At 44.3% G+C, this 22,719-nt stretch overlaps 1 protein-coding gene across 1 annotated transcript in view; it reads right to left on the bottom strand.

The window, feature by feature from the left end:
- Positions 1 to 22,043, bottom strand: part of SMOC2 (SPARC related modular calcium binding 2) — a 142,116-nt gene extending 120,073 nt beyond the window's left edge. Inside the window, exon 1 of the mRNA XM_081000054.1 lies at positions 21,057 to 22,043. Coding sequence (XP_080856180.1) covers positions 21,057 to 21,134 — 78 coding nt within the window. The 5' untranslated portion in view covers positions 21,135 to 22,043. The remainder of the gene's footprint in view (positions 1 to 21,056) is intronic.
- Between the last annotated feature and the right edge of the window lie 676 nt (positions 22,044 to 22,719).

The following is a 22,719-nucleotide window of genomic DNA, read 5'->3' as shown; positions in this document are numbered from 1 at the left end:
TCTACCCATGTACTATCTGAAACCAAAGTGACGCATTGGTTACCAGATGTGAATCTTTTTACAGCTCTCCTAGCCCACTAGATAGGTTTGGGGAAAGGGACTAAAGTGCAGTGTCACCAGTAAAGCTTTCAAAGGTAGCAACAGTGGTGGAGATGCCCAACTGTTCCTTGGCTTCTAGATCCACAAATGATTTGAGAAAGGGACCCAACAATACCCCATAAAAGTAGAATTAAATAAACAGGGGAAAGGGAGGCTTGAGCTCAGGTTTTAACTTGAAATATAGAACTGGGTCTTGAATGTGCACAGCAACTTACATTCGGTTATTACCTTCAAAGAAGGTGACATGGCATCTCCACATCTTTCCTACCTTGTCTGAAAATAGAAATGGGGGTTGAGGTGAGTGCCATGCTTGAAATGAAATATGTCCTGAATGTGCACACTAAATATCATTGAAGATGTGAGTTGATCTGGGGTTCATAATCTGGATTTGTTTCACTAGGAAATTGAGGTTTGCAGTTAACCTAATGAAAATATTGTGACTTTTTCCTCATAGAACATGTGACCCAACAACTATCCTCTATATTTTAAAAAGCGGTCTAGAGAAAAAATACAATTGTACATTTTATTGTAGAAGTTTAAAGATTAGCACGTCGGTACATTTGTAGACCTCATCAAGTAGATCACCTACACCAAATTACAAGTTATTAGCTCAACAGGTACCATTTTAATTCTCCATAGAAGTTTGAGACTTATCGTAATGAAGACTTTTCTCTTTTTCTTTGGCTACTCTGCTTAACTAAATAAATGGTCCCATACTTCTTTAACATACTCCCTCTCTCAAAACTCCATTGCTGTAAGAAATGTGATTTATGAAGAGAAAATGCATTATTTGAAGATCAGACTTCCTGTGCAGAGTTCATATTTGCAGCTAAAATTAAAGAAAAAATATCATCTGGGTGGAATCCATCAAAATGACTGACAAGCTTGAACAGCTATTCCCGTGAGGCTACTGTTCAAAACAGAACTCTGTTAGGTTAATTCAAGGGGGGTAATAATCTGCCTTACTGGTTTCTATCCCTGGGTAAATAAATACCTTCTTAGTTTTAGCCAAGCATGCATCTCTTAAGACTAGTTGATGATAATAATAAAAATAATTTTATTATTTATACCCCGCCCATCTGGCTGGATTTCCTCAGCCACTCTGGGTGGCTCACAGCAGAATAGTAAAAACATGATACTCTTACTGAAGCTAAACTCACCCCATGTCTCCCCCCCACCCATTTCCATGTGCAGGCATGAAGCAAGATTCAGAAAATATGTTAACTTTTTTTCATTTTATTGCATACACACCCACCTATATGTGTGTGTGTGTGTGTGTAATAAAATGTAATAATATGTAATATGTAATAATATATTATGTAATAATATCCCATTTTTCTTTTGCCATGGAACCCAAAGCAGTGAAGATGATTCCCAGGCAGTCACATATTTATTCAAGTGCTGACCAGCACCTCCTTAGCTTTGGTAAGTTACCTGTGCCTTCCTACTAGATCCTTTCTACATTATCGTGCCTCCCTTCTTGACAAAGGAGCCGCTCTCTGCTCACATGCCCAAGCAGAGGAATTCCCTCTCGCTAGAGATCCTGCAGGCTCCTTCTCTGATGTAGTTTCTATTTCTTGGAAACTTGTCTCTCACATTCCAGCAAGCTTTCAAGCTGAACGGAGCCTAATCCTGTCAGGCTGCCTCTTGTTTAGTAACTTTTTGCTGTATTGAAGTTCTTTATTTCTGTTTCTTTCTTTCTTTTTTAAATAAATTCAGCCACCTTGGACTTCACGGCTGAAAAGGCAACATGGAAATGCTTTCACATATGAAAGAAAAAGGAATAAACAAACAGCAAAAGGTACAATTGTTTATCACTGTGAAACCTCTCTGGTACTCGAATGCTTGGATTCTCTCTCAAATGCCTCCAGCTTTTTCCAGTGTGCTTTCTCTACCTTCCCCCAAGCTCTCATGATCTGAAACATTTTAGACTGATGATGCTCAGCATACCACCACATACACAAATCCTGGTGGCATTGCCCAGGCATGTGTTCCCTCAGCCAGCCATGGATGGAAGGGAGTAGATTTTTCCCAGGCATCTGCCAAGCCCACTGCTGCCTCTTGGGCTTTAGCTGTTCCTGGTCTTACTTTACTTCTCTGCTGCTTTTCCCAGCCTAGGCAAATTCCAAGCCTTAGTTTTTGGCTTGTTTTGTGTCACCTGACTGTGCCACTGCACTGCTCTCCTTCCTTACAGGGTGACAACTGGTTTTGGGTGTTTCTAGTGTGAGCCTAGTTTAATGTGGGCGTACGAGAGTAGCCTAGGATGTCTGAGAAAACCACATGGGAGTTAGGTGCATCCAATGGACACAGAAGATTCCCCTATGATGTCTACCGCATTAGAGATGTTTGATCTGTGATGCTCCACCTCTGTGGATCTTTCAGGTATTTTGCTGCTCTTCTGCACAGCTGGATGTTTTCCAAAGTCTTCAGCAAAATTATGCTGGTGCCAACTGTTCTGTGGTTCTGGCGATGAAGAATTCCATTTTGTATTTCAGCTTCTTAGGTCACTGAGCTTTAGTTCAAAGTCTAGTGTTTGCCAGGTTTGGTGGTGGGTGACTGAGAATGGGATGCAGATGCTTGCAGACCCCACCTGTGAGTAGGAAATCATGTTGTTCTCGGGCTCCCTCCAGTGGCTGATTTAGGCAATATCGCAGATGTCAGTCACAATTCACACCCTTTCAGAAGTTGAATCAACAACATTTTACTGTCCTTACTAAATGGTGCTGTGAAAAACTGCTTAGAAATACTGAGTGAAGATGGACCTCGGACGTTCAAACCCCAGGAACAGTCCCATCACAAAACATAGGAGAGGCAATGAAAAATAATGCAGATCACATGTAAAGAAATAGTCCTTCAACCATTAACCACAACACATTTGTTGTTAGACACATTCAAGTCCTTATTTTATGCATTCAACCTGGCATTGCATAGGGTTCATAGATAACCTTTATGATTATATGTAAGCAACAAGATGTCTCCAACCCTGAAGCAAGGAAGGGCACACTCAGGCCTTGATCCAGGGATAATCCAGCATTCTGGTGCAGTGTGCTGATAGTAATATGTGGATAATAAGCCACTCCAGACACCATTGCACAGATTAAACTACAGACTTCATTGCTGATAACCAACAGTCCTCAAATGGCCTTTTTATTTTTATTTTTAGCAGACATGCTGAAGTCTATGCTGCAACATTAAAACTCCCATGAGGACTATTCCTCAGTAGCCTTTTAATATTGTAATGAAGTTGTCTGCTTTAGGATAGAATGGTAAAATCCTGCTCTGTTTTCTCTGCAAAGCATTCTAGGCTTTTAAAGCTTAAGATGCAGAGGCCAGCAAAATCATTTGATTCAGGGGAGATCTTCATTTCACTTTCAGGTTTGAGGTGCACAGAAAAGTCAACACAGGAAATGCTCTCGCACTCAGAGAAACTTATCTTAGCTTTGTTGAAACTAGGTACTTTGTCCAGATCCCACCAAGAAGTCCCAGCCAGAAGTATTTACTGTTCTGCATAATACACACAAAGCCCCTTTACGCTTTCTGCTGCATCCTCAATAAAGTCTCCTTTCCTAAATATGTGCAGGTTGTGTCATCCCACGAGCCCACTTTGTTCTCCTGAAAGCTTCTCCCTAAAAGTTAATCACTGCCATCTGCTTAGAAGGTGGCTTTTACTGCCTCAGGTAGGGAGAGAGAGAGAGAGAGATGGAGAGAGAGAAGACTGCAAGGCAAGGCTAATGATTAAGAATGTGCGAACAAGTTGAGATAAGGACCCATTGATCTTAGCTAGGCTTGTTGGCCGAATGGTCTTGTAGGTTTCAGGTTTTCCAAGCACTTCTGCTCTTCCTGTCCTCAGACAGAACTGGAAGCAAGAAAAACCAAGAGACTAAAAATGGTTGCTTCTGCGGTAGTTCTTTTCCGGCCCAACCACTGGGAATGTGAGGACATTCATGATGCAGCCAGATCCTAGGGAGATTTCCATCAATATTTCCAAACCAATGTGATTAAGATAAAGTTTAAGTAAATATCTAACCTTCAAATTGAACCTGTCCCCCTGAGCCAAGTTCTAGCCAAACAGGACATAACATCATACTTTGCCACTGTTGAATAACAGTGGATATAATCTCAGATATCAACATGAGACAAATTTACTCAACAAAAGCTATCCATCGCCAACCCATGCCCTCGTACTGTCGTTCACTCATTGACCGATATGCCAGCAGAAGCATTGTAAAGTGACTGTGTTCGTTCACATGATCTCATTCAACTTGGGTCAACTTGTGCAGAACTGACTGTGTTGAGACAGTCTTGTAAATGTTTCAGCCTGCGTACAGATGTTGAGAGAACGTATCCCGAAAAGCCTTTAAAATATGGTTTGAATTCAGATTTATTTTTTTTAATTGTTTACAAAATGAGCTCAGCTCATGTAAATCCACTGGAAATTGGTTAGGTGAAATGGAGTTTGGGCCCAGGGAAGCAGGCTAGCTGGTTAGCTGGCTATGAAAGGATGTCCCTCAACCAGTCATTTCAGAAATTGTGTGGTATTGGAAATAGAATATAGCTAGTAAAATATAAGCAGTTTATGGGGGTAGTAGCTGAGAATCTGTATGTAGCTAAGAAGGTTTTCTGATGACCAAGGGCAACTGCAATGTGGAAGAATAACCAAAATGGAGCTCAAAATCATATTTATCATGATCATCAACACCACCACCTGCCATCTTACAGCACGTCCCAGTGTTGATTACAACCATTAGAAATTCAGCATTAAAACAGTTAAAACAAATAACAGGAGTAGAGTGGGTCCTGAAAACACATGTGTCAAAGGCTGAGGTAAAGAGGTAGGTCTTCTGCATTCACCAGAATCTGTATGATGAAGGTACCAGACATACCTCTGAGCGAAGGGAATTCCACAACTTAGGGGCGGCCACAGAGAATATCCTATCTTGGACCACCACCACCCTGAACTTCTGAGGGTGGTATAACTACCAAGAAATTAGTTGCAGCCCTACATAGAGCGCACTGCAGTAATCCAATCTGGAAATTACTGGAGCATGGACTTCCGTGGCCAAGTCATCTCTGCCCCAAAGGGGCCAGAGCTGGCAAATCAAATGTAAGTGGAAATAGGCACTCCTAGCCACTGATGCCACCTGGGCCTCAAGTGACAATGTTGGGTCCAGGAGAAACACCAACTTGCTCATTCAAGGGGAATACAATCTCATCCGGAACAGGCCATCTTCCCATCTCCTGGATTTGAGAACCTGGAACACATAATACCTCTGTTTTTTCAGGGTTCAGTTCCAATTTTTCCTCAGAGTCCCTTGGAAAGAGGAGTTGGCCATTAAACCGCTGTGGGAATTGTAGCCTTGTGAAAGTAATAGGGGTCTCATAGCAATGTTCAGTACCCTTAAACTACAGTTTCAAGGATTATTTGGGGGAAGCCATGAATGTTAAAGTGGTATGATACAGCTTTAAATGTAAGCTGTGGCCTAAAACATAGTCAAAGCATTTAGAGAGCAATTTGTACTTGGCACTGGAGATTTTTCAAAATTCAGTTTCAGTTTCAAAATTCTCCATTTCACATCAAGATTGCCATTTCACATCAAGAAAGTGGTGCTTCAGGTTAAAAACAGTTTCAGGTTAAGAACAGACCTTCGGAACGAATTAAGTACTTAACCCAAGGTACCACTGTAGTGGAAAAGTCAACTGGATTCCTTAATAGCAAACCACAATGCTTTCCCCCCCCCCCCATGAAAAGTTTCTTGGAAGTTCAACACCAAAAAGCCTCATTGTGAATGTTTCATTTTCAAGGCCCAAGTGCCCTTGGTCACACCAATGCCCATTTGTTCTAACAATCCTGTTGATTCAAGGATCTGGAGCCACTTAGAGCTTTATTTATGGCCTTGGTTTGAATCACAATTAAAGTGAGCTTTTCCGAATGTTTGGGTTTGTAGGCGCCATCCAAATGTGTCCCTCAAGTTGCAAGGCTTTGATTGTGCTTTGTTTCCCTCTGTTCAGCTACCTCAGTGGTCCATCTTAACTGTTGTGTGTTGTGGAACCCATCCAAGGTATTAAAAGGGGCACAAAAGTTATGTGCTAGGGGTGGGAATGAACACACAGACACAGTAAGGCTCCCCAAAATGTTCAGTAGCTAGCAGCAGAAATGCCTAACGGAGAAAGAGGTGCTCTTTTAATTTCTTCAGCTGTGAAAGAGAACTTTCCCCTTTTTGCTAGGGTCGCCAGTCCATCATCTTAGAGGAAACCAGAACAAAAAGCAAAGTCATATAAACAGCATCTGATTTTTTACTTCTTTTTGTGGTTGAAAAATCTCCAGTGCCAAGTGCAAATTGCTCAGCCTTCTTACACAGTGTGAGCAGAATAAGGAGGCAGGCAGGGTGGAAGAGGACATTTAAGCACCCAAGGCAGTTTAAAAATAAAGTTTAAAAATAAAGAAATTCCGTGAGGGACCATTTGCCCCCCTTCAGGAAAGCTTCAGGTCTTCCACTTGCAACAACCAACATCTCACTCTACCTAATGGAGAAGATGGCCCATACCCCACAAGTGTCCCAGAAAAAAGGGGAGCATGCCATTTTCTCATGCAAGAGCACGGTGGCCATTTTGGGTGCCATGATTTTGCGACAAGATCTTGCCCTGAAAATAGCATTTTTTGGGGCCACGATCTTGCATGGCACCCCAAAACACACATTTTTTTCTAGAAAAAGATGCCAGAATTCACCATAAATGCTTCCCTCATTCTCTTATAATGGCAATGACACTCACCAGAGAAGTTCTGGAAGTCTGCTGAGTTCCAGCTGAGAAAAAAGCTCTGATAGTAGTAGCAGCAGCAGTTGTAGCAGTAGTAGTAAAAATAGCCCATTGGTTATACCAAGTCAAATGGTTGGCCCTTCTACCTCAGTATTCTTTCCACTGTTTGGCAGCAGCTCTCTGCAGTTTCCGACAATGTTTTTACCAGCCCTGACTAGAGATGGTAGGGATTGAACCCAGGGACTTCTCTGAGCAAAATATGTGCTAGGGCCCTTTTCCAAATTCATGCCATGAACTACAAATATTTACATACGGAAGCTGGCTGCAGAAGCCGCAATACATGTGAAAATCTGTGCATCCTCCTCTGAAGAATTGGCTAACTAATATATTGAGGTGGGGGGGGCATGGTAAAGTAAGCTTAGAAGAGGACCCTAAATTGAAGTGTTTGGAAAGCGCTGCCTTACATTCTCAAGCTGGTTCTAATCTCCCATTTGAAAGACAAAGGCAGAATTCTTGGCAGGCAAAAGGGCATTGCAAGCATGTTTGAAGAGATGTGAAAATGTAATGTTGTAGTTAGAGGACTCAGGGCTGCCTTTGAAACAAGGACAAGAGTTTGGGCTTGCCCTACGTGTGCTGTCTCTCTAAAGCTGATACAAATGTTGTTATGTGCATCTTGCTTCCCACCCCCAGCTCCCAAGAATGCACCCGTATCTCTCGCCTTGCAATGTGAACAACAGCCCTCAGCTTTCACTTCTTAAAACGTTCCAGGTCTCTGCGGTTGCACAGAAAGTTGAGGAACAGATGATTCTGCGTATTTGTAATATTTATTTGTGCTTATTTATAATATTTAGGGATTTACTTGTGCTGTTTATGAGTTGTCTCTGACAGAAAAACAGCCAACATCTGTTTCTCAACAGACCACATCAAGCCCCCTATAAACCAGGGATGTGGAGCATGTGGTCCCCTAGATGTCATTTGACTACAGCTCTCATCATCCTTGATCACTGGCCATGCTGGCTGGGCTTCATGGGAGTTGGAGTCCAGCAACATCTGGAGGACCACGGGTTCATCATTCCTGTCCTAAACATCTCTGAACAGCTACTTGGCCTGTTTTTTGTCCTTGATCCTTCTTTACTTCTCCCGCTGCCACCACCTTCTCTTCACAATACTGCACATGTATGCTGTTGTTGGTTTAAGCCATCACACAAAAGTAAACAAAATGGTGAAGACCATGGGCTTCCACAGACATTCCCAAGCTTCATTTTGTTTCAGATATGGTGGCCATTTAAAAACAAAATGTGTTACCTGTTCACGAAGGAAGAGCCACAGCTCCAGGACAGAGCATGTTCTTTGCAAGCAAAAGGTTCAGCCCATGATCTTGGGAAAGATCTGTGATTTGAAACTCCTTGTCTCGGTGGAGTCTATACTGAGCTACATGGACCAAAGCATTGAGTCAATATAACACAGCTTCCTACGCTCTACACTGTGATGTGTCCAGAACTGAGCAGTAGCAACCCAATGTAACAGACTCAACAGCTTAGGCTGCAATCCTATACCTACATACCTAACAGTAGGCCACAATGAACTCAAGAGGACTTGCCAGGAGAAGGGCCACAGCTCAACAGTAGAAACCCCAGAGAGCTGCAGCCAGCCAGCACAGGCTAGCATTCCTCACCTGCTGTGGTCAGGGATGATGGGAGTTGTAGTCCAACAACAGCCAGTGACCCAAGTTTAAAAAACACTGGTATAGGCAATACTGAGAGAGACAGAGTAATAGCCTGATTTGTTATGAAGCAGCCTCTTATACTCCTATGCTTCAGAAAGCGAAGAAAAATAACTCAAAACGTCTTGCTTTCCCCATTTTGTCATTCTTGAGCTAATCGCATGAGTCTGAGAAGCCAATTCATGCTTTTAAAGAATGCTGAGGCAGCAGGATTAAGCATCCTGCCTGTTTAGAAGATGAGTGGTTCACAACTGCTCATGGGTCACCGTGAAGTAGCTGAGATCTCACAAAACTAATCAGGATCCAAGCCTTGAAAGATGACTCTTGATTTGAATTTTTTTGTCTGGTGTTCATTACGTGAATCCGCCTAATTTTCAAATTGCAATGGCCACATTATATATAAAATGTGAACATTTGCTACGGCCCCTCCAGGTCCTGCTAGGCCTTGACAGCAACCCCTGCTGCTAGCGGTGTACCCCTAGCTTCTATCGCCAGCTCTATCTTTATCTCTAGTGAATATGTCATTGCCTTGACTGGAAGGAGGCCAGTTGAACGCCGTCCCTACATTTACAAAGAATTATACACAGCAGATTTGTAATGCTAAAAAAGTATCCTATGCCATAACAAAGTAATACAGCATGAAAATATTCCAACCATTTATGCCAAGAGTTATAGAATATTATATCTCATACTATAAGGTTGCTTCCAGGGCTGTGAATGGACTTGTAAGAGACCTTGGCAAATTTCTTTCTGAAGTTAAGATCTTGTGGTGAGTATGTGTGTGTGCATGCGTAAATGTTTTGACATGGAGAAGAGGAAGAAAAACCAATTGGAAGATAAACAGCTAGGGTATCTTCAAATCTAGAGGCTCCTTATCTGGACAGACTTTTGAGATAAAGTAAGTCTGTGATAGGTCCAGCTTCATTTCCCCTCCAAATACAAATTATGCTGCCAAAGTTTCTTCCCAAGCTTTCCTGTGGCCCAGCAGTCTTCTGGGAATTCGCTTTAGTTTTAGATCTCTCCCTTCTCCCTCTTTCCCTCTCTCAGATAGGTTGCTCATTCTGCAGTGAAATACTGTGCCAAGATAAAGTTAGAAAAGTACTCTTTAAGTTAAGAAAGCAAGACTGGGTAAAAACATGAAGCTGTTCAATAATGTGATTTTTCCACCAGGGTGTTTTCACTGAGGCTGTGGGCTGCAGAGGGAAGATGCAGCTAGAGTAAAAAGAAGACAGTGGTAGAGAACCAGACCCCTGACCATTAGGTCCAGTCGTGACCGACTCTGGGGTTGCAGCGCTCATCTCGCTTTATTGGCCAAGGGAGCCGGCGTACAGCTTCCGGGTCATGTGGACAGCATGACTAAGCCACTTCTGGCGAACCAGAGCAGCGCACGGAAATGCTGTTTACCTTCCCGCCGGAGCGGTACCTATTTATCTACTTGCACTTTGATGTGCTTTCGAACTGCTAGGTTGGCAGGAGCAGGGACCGAGCAACGGGAGCTCACCCCGTCATGGGGATTCGAACCGCCGACCTTCTGATCAGCAAGTCCTAGGCTCTGTGGTTTAACCCCTGCAGTTTCCAAAACAGGACATGAACTGAACCACGGCAATCCTTCCAAATACACTCTTCTCCAAATTTTACACTGCTTTTGTCCGGCCAAGTAATATGCATAAATATGCATGTAGCAGTGAAATGCAAAAATGCTTTACAGAAGGGGAAATTGCTTTGCAAAAGTGTGTACACTAGCAAAAATTGCAAACAAAAATGTGTATTGTCAGGAGAAATTTTTGCTGAAATGCCGATGAATTTTCATAAGGTCTTATCATGGGGAAAAGATCATAAATTCATGTGGAGAACTGAAGACTGGAAAAATGAGAAACTGAGGGAAACTGTCATCCATCCCTATCGATAACTGTCCTTTATCTTTAACCCTGGCAACAGCAGACCCTACACATTGCTTTCCATAACTGCAGGTTCCTCCACCTTCTTCACACAAGTCAGTGGAGCAGTATTTGCCTTTTCTAGAAAAAGGGGAAAGGTGGAAAGAAACCGCATCTGCATTCAAGAGGCATGTTCTGTGGCTTCAGCTTGAGAACCATTGTTCTGTGCTGAACTCGATATTGAGTCCTAACAGGCCACACGCTGTTTTCTGACTGTACCTAAAGAAGTACAACACAGTCATATCCATAGAGCAGGATTCCTAGAATGGGCCTTGGGTCGCCCCTGATTTGCCATACATGCTCAAAGAAAGCTTTGGAATTGGATCAATTGGAAGTGATCGATCCTACTTCATTTTTAAAAAGCTGTAAAATCAGTGCTTAAAGCTCATTCAACAAAGGTTCAAGAAGAACGTCTACAGCCACTTCTACATTTCCAATTCTATCAGAACCATCGAAATGATTTCCATTAGAAGATTAGGTGTGTGCATAAACTAGGGGAAGGTTTCAGGCCAGTCATAGGAGATGCCCTTACTGGATGGGCCGGAACCAATCTCCCATAGGAACCTGCATGTTTTCCAACAAGACTTTGCAATGCCAACAAAAGACTGCTAAATATAACTCAAATGAAATGTCGTGCCACTCTGAATATGATGGACTGACGCAGTACTGGCTGGTGGTGAGCTAATCTGACCCTCCCATCACTGTGTTTTTAGCTGTGCCCACCCCACGCTGAGCTCATTCTACACCAGTGTGGTGTAGTGGTTAAGAGCGGTAGACTTGTAATCTGGTGAACCGGGTTCGATTCCCCGCTCCTCCACATGCAGCTGCTGGGTGACCTTGGGCCAGTCACACTTCTCTGAAGTCTCTCAGCCCCACTCACCTCACAGAGTGTTTGTTGTGGGGGAGGAAGGGAAAGGAGAATGTTAGCCGCTTTGAGACTCCTTCGGGTAGTGATAAAGCGGGATATCAAATCCAAACTCTTCTTCTTCTTCTTCTTTGCCCCTGCCCACCCCCCTTGGTAAGCAAGGCAACGTGCCACATTTTGAAAATGGGAGAGAAGCTCAGCCTCACCAGCTCCTACTGAACTAAGCTTCTTTCTCCCTTTCCCCCTACCTGCAGTATCCATTAACAGCAAAGCAGAGGGTAAGTTGTTTTGATCCATCTTATTTCCTGCATAAAGCACTGGGAAGTCAGAGGAAGGATTAGTAGAGAGGAGATATCCATCCTTCTCCTACACCCTCTAATCTCGCAGAAAATTAATTATTAGGGAGAAGGGGGTCATAATCATCAATATGAGTCCTGTTTGTCATCATAAGTCATTTTCTAGCTTTCAAAAGGAATGTGTTGAAATAAATTTGGGAAACAAAGCTGTTTCATGGCACCAAAAATCCAAGCACTAAGATCTATGTTTCAGTGAGAAAATGTTGAGCTTTCCCCCAAATAAAGTATTCTTCTGTTCTTAAATGGTTGCAATTTAAAAAACATACACACACACACACACAATTTCAAAATGCTAAGTGTAGCTTCATGCTGTACAAAGGAATATCCACTCCAGCTAAGCAGTGACATCTATAAAAGCACCTCCTGTGTAAGAATTCCATTGTTGGATGACTGGAGACTGCACACACACAGGTACATTTGGACAGGAAGTGTCTGATGTGGTCCTCTTTCCCAACCAGTAGTATACATAGCAACACATATTACCATCTACATCAGGTTTCCCAACCTGGTGCCCTCCAGATGTTTTAGACTACAACTCTCATCAGCCCCGGAAAGCATCTAGGTACACTATAGGTGCACCATGAATATTCAGAGTGTCCCATAAAATGTAAGGCAAATATTTTCATCATGTGTGCATATAGCATACATGCTGCAGGAAGAACCAGAAAAGGCCCTACCTTCGTCACACAGGCATAGAGGTGAAATGAAACAAACCCAGCACATAATGGGGAACATGCAAAGCGTGTACATGAGGATACCATAATATGTCTGGTTCATATGTGGTGCGTGCACTATAGCAGAGCATGAGAAGTGTCTTCTACATTTAACTTTAGAAGAATTCCATCATCACTCTCCCGCCTTCACCATCATGAGAAGTTAACCAAGCTCTGGTGAGTGAGACAAGATTGAGGATTCCCTTCTGTGGCTGCTGGAGCCACAGAAGGAAGAGGCAGTGGTGGGCGTTGGGGTCTCAAATCTCAGTGGTGCCCCGTGCAATGCCAAAGTTCAGCACCCCTTGCCTCTCGCCTTCCATTCTGCATCATAGTTGTGGCACCCACGGCACACACCCAAGGCTACACACTGGCTGCACTGCCCTAAGTCCACCTGTGGGAGAGGAATGATCCTTGCACCTTCCCCAGAGAAGCTTGTCTCTGGGTCTCCTTGCATTTAGAACTCCAAGCACACAGCAGACAGGAAAGGCCACATGCCTTCACTGCCCCTCTGAGCAGGAAGGGAGCAGCAGTGATGGGTTTGCTTGCCTCTTCACTTGCTAGAACACTGGAGCTCGGGTACCAAGGCAGAGAGCGCCCACCCTCCTACCACACACTTCAGTGGCTCTGAACCAGTGTGGATCATAACGTCAAGCTGCATTTCAAAGAGGCAACAAGAGGTCACAAACAAAGGACTATGGGGTGTCTATGGGGTGCAGTGCTCATCTCGCATTCAGGTTGTTTGTCCACAGACAGCTTTCCGAGTCATGTGGCCAGCATAACTAAACCGCTGCTGGCACACAGAGGACCATGACAGAATCCATAGAGCACAGAAACACCGTTTACCTTCCCACCATCGCGGTAGCTATTTATCTACTTGCACTAGTGTGCTTTCAAACTGCTAGGTTGGCAGAAGCTGGGATAGAGCAATGGGAGCTCACAATGTCATGCGGATTCGAACTGCTGACCTTCCGATCAGCAAGCCCAAGAGGCTCGGTGGTTTAGACCACAGCACCGCCCGCTCCCTCATCCCTTAAGGTCATGTCCTAGTGATGACACATTTTTTGTTGGCCATCAAACCCATCCAAAAAGTGTTGACCCTGAACCTTCAAGCTCAAACCCACAAAGCTGAGCATTTCTTCCTGCTAGTGCTCTTTCCAACTGCTTGTTCCGCAACTGATTAGTAAACAATCTTATTTATCTGTATCTGTAATCTTATTTATAGCAATTGATGTATGCTGAACTTCTATTGTGCAACATGCTTCATTCACCACCTTTTTTTTACTTGATTTTGTATCACAGCAGGCCTGGAGTGCAAGGTCACTATGTATCCCTTTATTGTTCTCTTTTGCAAAATGCGGTTTTGTTCTCAACCCTTGGCCAAGATGTCTCACCTGCCCCACAGTTACTACCAAACGTCATATTTGCTGCTATCCCCCATGCCATAAGAGGCTGGATTCAAAGTTTGTTAGCTATAGCTAGCTGTAAAATGCTCTGGACCATTTGGAAAGAAAGGTGTTAGGAGCTGTAAGATGATATGGCTAACATAAAACAGCTAAATATTGGTTAATGACAACATGTGTGTGTGTGTGTGTGTGCACGCGCACGCCCCCGCACACACACACAGAATCATAGAATCATAGAATCATAGAGTTGGAAGAGACCACAAGGGCCATCGAGTCCAACCCCCTGCCAAGCAGGAAACACCATCAGAGCACTCCTGACATATGGTTGTCAAGCCTCTGCTTAAAGACCTCCAAAGAAGGAGACTCCACCACACTCCTTGGCAGCAAATTCCACTGTCAAACAGCTCTTACTGTCAGGAGGTTCTTCCTAATGTTTAGGTGGAATCTTCTTTCTTGTAGTTTGGATCCATTGCTCCGTGTCCGCTTCTCTGGAGCAGCAGAAAACAACCTTTCTCCCTCCTCTATGTGACATCCTTTTATATATTTGAACATGGCTATCATATCACCCCTTAACCTCCTCTTCTCCAGGCTAAACATGCCCAGCTCCCTTAGCCGTTCCTCATAAGGCATCATTTCCAGGCCTTTGACCATTTTGGTTGCCCTCCTCTGGACATGTTCCAGTTTGTCAGTGTCCTTCTTGAACTGTGGTGCCCAAAACTGGACACAGTACTCCAGGTGAGGTCTGACCAGAGCAGAATACAGTGGCACTATTACTTCCCTTGATCTAGATGCTATACTCCTATTGATGAGGCACAGAATTGCATTGGCTTTTTTAGCTGCCACGTCACACTGTTGGCTCATGTCAAGTTTGTGGTCAACCAAGACTCCTAGATCCTTTTCACATGTACTGCTCTCAAGCCAGGTGTCACCCATCTTGTATTTGTGCCTCTCCTTTTTTTTGCCCAAGTGCAATACTTTACATTTCTCCCTGTTAAAATTCATCTTGTTTGTTTTGGCCCAGTTCTCTAATCTGTCAAGGTCGTTTTGAAGTGTGATCCTGTCCTCTGGGGTGTTAGCCACCCCTCCCAGTTTGGTGTCATCTGCAAATTTGATCAGGATGCCCTTGAGTCCATCATCCAAGTCGTTGATAAAGATGTTGAATAAGACCGGGCCCAAGACAGAACCCTGTGGCACCCCACTAGTCACTCTTCTGCAGGATGAAGAGGAACCATTGATGAGCACCCTTTGGGTTCGGTCAGTCAGCCAGTTACAAATCCACTGAGTGGTAGCATAGTCAAGACCGCATTTTACCAGCTTCTTTACAAGAATATCATGGGGCACCTTGTCAAATGCCTTGCTGAAATCAAGGTAGGCTACATCCACTGTGTTCCCTTCATCTACCAGGCTTGTAATTCTGTCAAAAAACGAGATCAGGTTAGTCTGACATGACTTATTTTTCAGAAATCCATGCTGACTATTGGTGATCCCAGCATTCCTTTCTAGGTGCTCACAGACTGTTTGCTTAATGATCTGCTCCAGAATCTTCCCTGGTATTGATGTCAGACTGACTGGGCGGTAATTATTTGGGTCCTCTCTTTTCCCCTTTTTGAAAATAGGGACAACATTTGCCCTCCTCCAGTCTGCCGGGACTTCGCCTGTTCTCCAGGAATTCTCAAAGATGACTGCCAGTGGTTCTGAGATCACATCTGCCAGTTCTTGTAATACTCTTGGATGCAATTCATCTGGCCCTGGAGACTTGAATACATCTAAACTAGCCAAGTATTCTTGTACTATCCCCTTAGTTATTCTGGGCTCTGTTTCCTCTGCTGAATCATTTGCTCCAAATTCTTCAGGTCGGGCATTGTTTTCTTTATCGGAGAAGACTGAGGCAAAGAAGGCATTGAGGAGTTCAGCCCTTTCTGTGTCCCCTGTTTGCATTTCACCATCTTCTCCTCTGAGTGACCCCACTCTTTGTTCTTCCTTTTGCTACGAACATACCCATAAAAGCCTTTTTTGTTGCTTTTAACCTCTCTAGCAAGCCTGAGTTCATTCTGTGCTTTAGCTTTTCTGACTTTGTGTCTACACGTGCTGGCTATTTGTTTGAATTCCTCTTTGGTGGTTTCCCCTCTTTTCCATTTTTTGTACACATCCTTTTTTAATCTTAACTCAGTTAAAAGTTCTTTAGATAGCCACCCTGGCTTTTTTAGGCACCTTCCATGTTTCCGTCTCATTGGTATTGCCTGAAGTTGTGCTTTTACTATCTCCCTCTTAACAAACTCCCAGCCATCAAGTTAAAAGAAACTACTAAAGTAATGTAGTATTGAAAAATGACTGTGGTACGACTGCAAGAGCAAGTAGATGATTCAGGGAGAGAATTAAGCTTGTGCCAGAAACATTATTATTATTATTATTATTATTATTATTATTATTAGCATCTCTGCTTTAAAGCTGAGCTTTAAAGGTGGTGTTACAGCTTGCTAGGGATAAAATACACTTGACTTAATGTGATCTGCACTTGCAGAAGTCACACACTATAAAAGTTCTTGGAAGTGAATGGTTTCTTTTAAGGTTTTCAATTAGTAGCTTTTAATCAGCAAATTATTTCCAGGAAACGGCATGGGGGGAACAGGACCCCTTCTGAAGAATGTCAGGTATGAGTGACCCAGCCGCTCTCACTTTCACCCCCACCAAACTTATCGCAGAGGGAACATTTACTATGCCGTAGAAATGTTCATTTGCTGAACGGCTAAGATAAATATGTCCCACTTTACTGCTTCCATAAGCTGCATGTGTGTCATAAAGCTCAACCTAAGAGCACAACCCTCCACCTCAAATACTTCAAACAAACCAGCACAGAGGGGCCTCGTGAGATTTTTAGCTATTGCTTAAACCTAGCTGCAAGGAAAATGTTTGAGTCTTCAATTATCATTTTCAAATCATTCAAAGTCACCGAGAAGACTGTGCTGAACTTTTCCATTGCAAGATTTGGCTAGGAAAGTGGTTATGGCTTATTTGGTTTTCCTAATGAATGGGCTCAGCTGCCCTTCATACACAGAACCCAATGTGTGGATCTCTGGCCTGTGAAATGTAAACAAGGGTCACTGCTTGATCTTATTTATTTGTGTATTTACTTAAGACATTTATATCCTGCTGTTCTGCAAGCGTTAGGCAATTCACAACAAAACCACATGAATTAAAACAAAATCCAGTAAACACACACTATGTTGCCCCCCGCAGATCCCTTTATCCAGGTGTACAACATGCATTACTGACCAAATGACCTCCCTGTTTTTACTTTTGGGCAGTGGCGCTTCTGCGTTTCTCCAGAGGCTGGGAATTGCTTGAAGAATCTGCTGGGGAGCAAGTACAGTTCTCCTCCGCTGCAGGGATGGGGAAGCTGCTATGACACTCCAGATGCTATTGGACTACAAGTCCCATCAGTCCCAGCCAGCATGGCAAATGCTCAGGGATGATGGGAGTTGTAGTCCAGCAATCTCTGGAGGGCCACAGTTTCCCATTCCTGTTTCTGGGCTTGTTTACACTTCTGCTCACCTAGAAAGCATGGGTCCAAGCAGTTTTCCATATTCTGTTTGCCCTTCTGCTTTCCCCCGGAAAACTTGCTCTTTAGTGCTGAATCAGAGCAAACATCCATCTGTGGTACACCCAACTGACATTTCATAGAATTGGAAGGGACTGTGAAAGTCATCTGCAACGCAGGAATCTTTTGTCCGACATGGGGCTCGAACCCACAACCCTGCGATTAAGAGTCTCATGCCTTAGTGACTGAGCCACAAGTCAATCCAATTCAGCGGTAAAGATTGGGTTTTCCTGGGGAAAAGTCTGAATGAGTGTAATATGAGGCAAGACTATAAATGTGTAAAATAAAAGTGAAATATAACAAAAGCACTGAGGGATACCCATTATCATGTACATTAGTCACTCTTTGACAAAATAAACTGGTGGTGTGTTTTTTTATTTCACTATACTATACACACTCTTTGGAGTGGGATAAGGATTCAGGGAAGCTTCTCCTGAAGGAAGGAAGACCTGACTCATGTTCTGAGAAACTTATTGCTACGCCCCTCAATCCTGAGCCATCTGCACTTTGCTATTCTTCCAGCACTTTAATATGATTTACGAGGTAAATGAGATCAGGTAGATTGTTCAAGATATATTTGCTTAATTCAACTCCACAAAAGCACAGGCTCTTTACATGGAGGGAAAAGGAAAACATGAGTCAGGCTACGATGTAAAAGATATAAACTAGCACGCTTAATATCAAGTACAGCAGTACATACACTCCTATGTAAATTCACTTGGAAGCAAGTCCCACTAAATTCAATGGGATTTATCTCCATGTAGATGGGCAGAGAATTGTAGCCATAGAATGAAATTTCCTTATGACAGAGAAACACAACTAAAGTTGGTTCCGTTTTCTCTTTTTGGTCATGAAAAAGTAACAATGCACAAACAGGTAAGCTACTAAAATAAATTGTGCTGCTTCCATCAGACTTCACTGAGATTATATTTTAATCAAGTTCATATACCTTATCCAAGCAACAAGGCTGATGCCAGGGAGCCAAATTTGGAAATGGGATGAGTATTTGTAAGGGGGAGAACCTCAAGAGGAACTGTCTCCCTTGACTGAATAGTTTCATCCAGCCTATTTTGAGCTGGCTCCAAAGTCAAATGGGGATCAAAAGGCCACTCCATGCACCATTTCCTGTCAAATATGGTGTCCAGCAGGAAATGATGTCATCACCTATTGCCCCCTTCCCCAAGGGAAGGCTTCTTCCTTGGAAAACGTGGGCTGGTGATAGAGGGCAGAGCAGCAGAGTCTGGAAAGCTTGGAGAAGGGAAGCAGCTTGCATTTTGTATGAATTCATGACAGGCGGGGGACTCCTCAAGGGTCCCAGCCACACCATATATTTAATAGTACATGGGTTTTCCCAAAGAACCTTGTGAATCCTTACAGAGCTACAATTCCCAGTGCTTTTAACAAAACTACAGTCCCCATGATTATTTGGGAGAAGCCATGTACTCTAAATGTGCTTTAAATGTATAGCATTGGGCATTAGTGGTTATTGACATGAGGAGAGAGACCATCATGACCAAGATTTGTTCTAGTGTTTGACCTAGGAAAGCATAGTCAGTTCTGGAGGCAAGTTGGAAGTGTGTCAATCATCCCTCCCTACAACACATTCATGCTGTTCGTATGAAGAGCTAACCAAGTAGTTTAAGCCAATTGTAAAACCAAGGAAGGCTTTCATTATAGGAACTGTTGGCCAACAAAGGACAGCTGGGTGCCTACAAAATTCTGTTTCCTGGTGGCACAGCTACTGCCCACCTAAAGAAGGAATTGGGACTAAAACATTGCTGAAAAGTCATTTGAGAAAATGCAGCAATCAGGAGTGAGTCTATGCTCTCTTAAGTGCACCTACTTGGGAGTAAGATCCCTGGGATCCCAGAATGCTGTCGCAACAGACTAAGGTTTCTGCCTGCAGTCCTGGTCAACTCTTCAGACCATTTGTTGAATACCAGGACCAGTGAATTCAATGAAACTAGGTAAATTGTCTGGAGAGTTGGCATTTAAAGGAATGAAGCAGAGAAAATGAGGCTGAAGGGGCCATAAATAACACACTGGATACAATCCAGAGAAAGTTAGGCATAAATTGCTTTAGTCACATTAAATTCAGTAGGAACTGAGCTCACCGTTAATGCTTAAGTTCCATTGATTTGAATGGAATATGTTTAAGTGTCACCAGACTTCACTGGATATTGCCCACTGGCAGTGATCCAACTGTTCTGAAGCTCTTTGTGTTGTGTGCAGGTTTACTTGTTCTCTTTTGTGGGCAGGGAAACACACTCTGCAAGAAATTGGGGATTCCCATACATGCATAGAGAACTTCTTCCAATAGAATCAATCGGGACTTCAGATAGACCTCCAAACTGAAAGTGAGTCCCATTCATTTGTGTGAACTTTACTTCCAAGTAGTTCTGTACATTCACATTTGCTGTTAGGCTGAAATTCCAAACTCACTTAGAGGGGGAGTAAACTGCATCAGAATCTCTCAGACTGGCTTCTGTTTCAAGTAAGCCTTATTTAGGATCAATGTGCAAAACTCTTAACGCAGTGGCTCACACTCTCCCTTTTCCTGAAAGCATTTAGGAGTCTAATCCGCCACTGACTGCCAGCAATTCGTAGGCTGCCAAACACAAACCACTTAAACCACCAAACTTGCATTCAAACTTGCTCAGCCCAAGCACCCTAGGCAGACCAAAACTGGATCAAGTGGAGATTTGGTAACTCAGGTATTTGGTGCATACAGCTGTAACCTGCATTGGCTTCAGTTACTTCATGTGTCCTGTGTACACACACAGGACAAAACGTTGCTCCAAATTCATTAATGGAATTAATCAATCCAGTGAGAGCTCTTCTCACTATCAGTCTAGAATAGTCACTGTGAATAAAAGATTTCATTATGCACAGGTATGCCTACAATTTCTGCTTGATTGTATCAACAAAAAAATGTTGTGTGAGCTCAGTCGTACCAATTTTGTGGAGACTGTCATCTTACCTGGTCTTCAAATATGCACTCACACATTTGAAAATAAATCCTTCCTGATAGGAGACCCACACACTGCATCTCCAGACTAAGTTCTCATGGATTTTTGCATTACAACTATAGGAAGTCTCAAGCAAGACATACACAGTTGGCTGTTTCAGAAACGCGGCTAAGGAGGATGGAGACTTGACTGCACATATTTAGTGCAATACTGAGGACTAGAAGATTGCCTCGCTTTAAAAAAAAAAAAGCAAAAGTGGCATTTCCTCGCTTTTACTTGAGGGCTTAGGAATTTCGCCCCGTCAACAGTTCATCAAGGTGCGTGCGTGTGTTTTTGTGTTTGTGACACACGTGTCTGTGAGGGTAGTACGGGTGGGTGGGAATCTACCTAGGTCTGCAACCTTGCTTTGCCAGATCAAGACACCTCTTAGCCCTAGAGTACAACGAAGCCAACTTTTTGCTCGTTCCTGGCTGCCCATCCGCGCTTGGCACAGCGCGCTCAGCAAGTGCCTTTGTGGGTGGGAAGACAATGGCAAGCGGGGACGAGCGGCCTCGGGGAAGAGACGCAGGAGGGCGCTTTGCTGCCCCGGCGCGGCGACGCTGGGGAAGGAAAGAAGAAGGAGCCGCGCCTGCCTTACCGTGAGCGCAGAGAACTTCTGAGCCGGCGCGAGGAGCGCCAGCTCCGGCAGCAGCAGCCACAGCGGCAGCAGCAGCATCCTCGGGCGCCGCCGGATCGGGCCTTCGTGGCGGTGTCCGTCTGTCAGTCCCTAGTGGGGCTCAAGCCCTCCTTCCTGCGGGGGATTTCCCCTGGTGGGTCTTCTTCCGCGCCAATTCCCTCCTCAGGTTTGGAGAGGGGAGCGCGCACGGGAGACGAAGCCGCTCTCCGCTGCGCCCCTGGGGCTGCTGGGTTGGGGATCCCCTTCGCAGGCTTGCGGGTCCCGAACTCGCCGCTCTCCCCACTCCGGCTGTCCGCCTGTGGAGCGACGATCCCTTTCTCGTTGTACAGGAGCTGCCTGCTGCGGATCCCCGAATCAGATACTGTCTGCTGGTGGCCAAGCTGCTTGCTTTGCCCTCCCTCGGTGTGGAGCTGTCATCTGATGCTCGCCCGGGGAGCGAGCGAGAGAGCGAGAGAGCGCACGGGAGGGGGGACTTTAAATAATAGCAATTAAAGAGCGGGGGACTTCCCTAATCCTCTCTTCTGTCGTCCTGCACCAGGCAGCAGCCTTGTCTCTGGCTCTGCAGGAATTCGGGATGGTTTGGAAGGAGGCGGCCGGAGAGATGGGGAAGGTGCAGTATGAACCTCCCAAGGTCTTATATACACACGCCTCTCTGCGCTTCCCTCTGAGCCCGGCCTCCAATGCCTCCTCCCAGACCTGCAGATCCTCCGCTGATTGATTGATTAACCCTCCTGACACCAGTTTTTTGCTCGCCCCCTTCGCTGAGATTCCTAGCAGATTCTTTCGGGAAGCAGAATAACTAGCAAGAGTGAGAGAGCGCGAGAGAGCCAAAAAAGGGGGCAAACTGGACCATTTGAAGCGGTCACCAGCGTGCCGCCTGCAACCCTTTGCAAGAGGTCAGCGTGCGCAAAGAGGCAAGCGTGCGTTTGCTTCTAGTCCCGCTGCTGGAGGTTGTTGCAGATTGCGTTGCAAAAGAGGGTTTAAAAGGTGAGCGCCGGGCAGTTGGTGTGTTCCCTCGGCGTTGTTCGCCTTCCAGCTCTGGTGACATTTTGGGGCAGTTGCTCGGTAACTCTAGCTTTTAAGGATAAGCAAGAGGATTTGGTGCGTGCGTGTGCCTTGACGCTAAAGAGTGTCTTTTCGCTCTCTCTTTCAAACGCGGCATTGTTGGAATATTTCAGCCTTGGCCGGTCACTTGGCACAACGCTGCTGACACAAAACTGAAGGATTACAATATTTCTGAAAGCAAAGCAGACTCAGATGAATTTATCAAGGCTCGGGAAGCGCGAGAGAAATAAGAGTCTGCCTTGAGAATTAGCTTTGGATTAATTTGTCGAATCAAGCGCAACTAGTAAATCCTAGTATTCAAAAAACCTTGTTTTGCATCACACAGGATTCTGCCTTATACTGAAGGCATGTTCGTGTTACTGCCTATTCTGCATTCACTGCCCTTCCACTACTAGTTTTCCAGCTAGATTCACACTAACTTAGGCTGTGTACATATATATACTATATACTACACACACACACACACACACACACACACACACACACACACACTATATAAACGGCCTCAGTCCTGTATACCTGAAGGAGCGTTTCCAGCCCCATCGTTCAGCCCCAACAC

Source organism: Podarcis pityusensis, assembly GCF_964106645.2.
Source record: "Podarcis pityusensis genome assembly, chromosome: 3".
NCBI lineage: Eukaryota > Metazoa > Chordata > Lepidosauria > Squamata > Lacertidae > Podarcis > Podarcis pityusensis.
The sequence above is the reverse complement of the archived record's forward strand: the minus strand, read 5'-3'. Positions and strand labels throughout refer to the sequence as shown.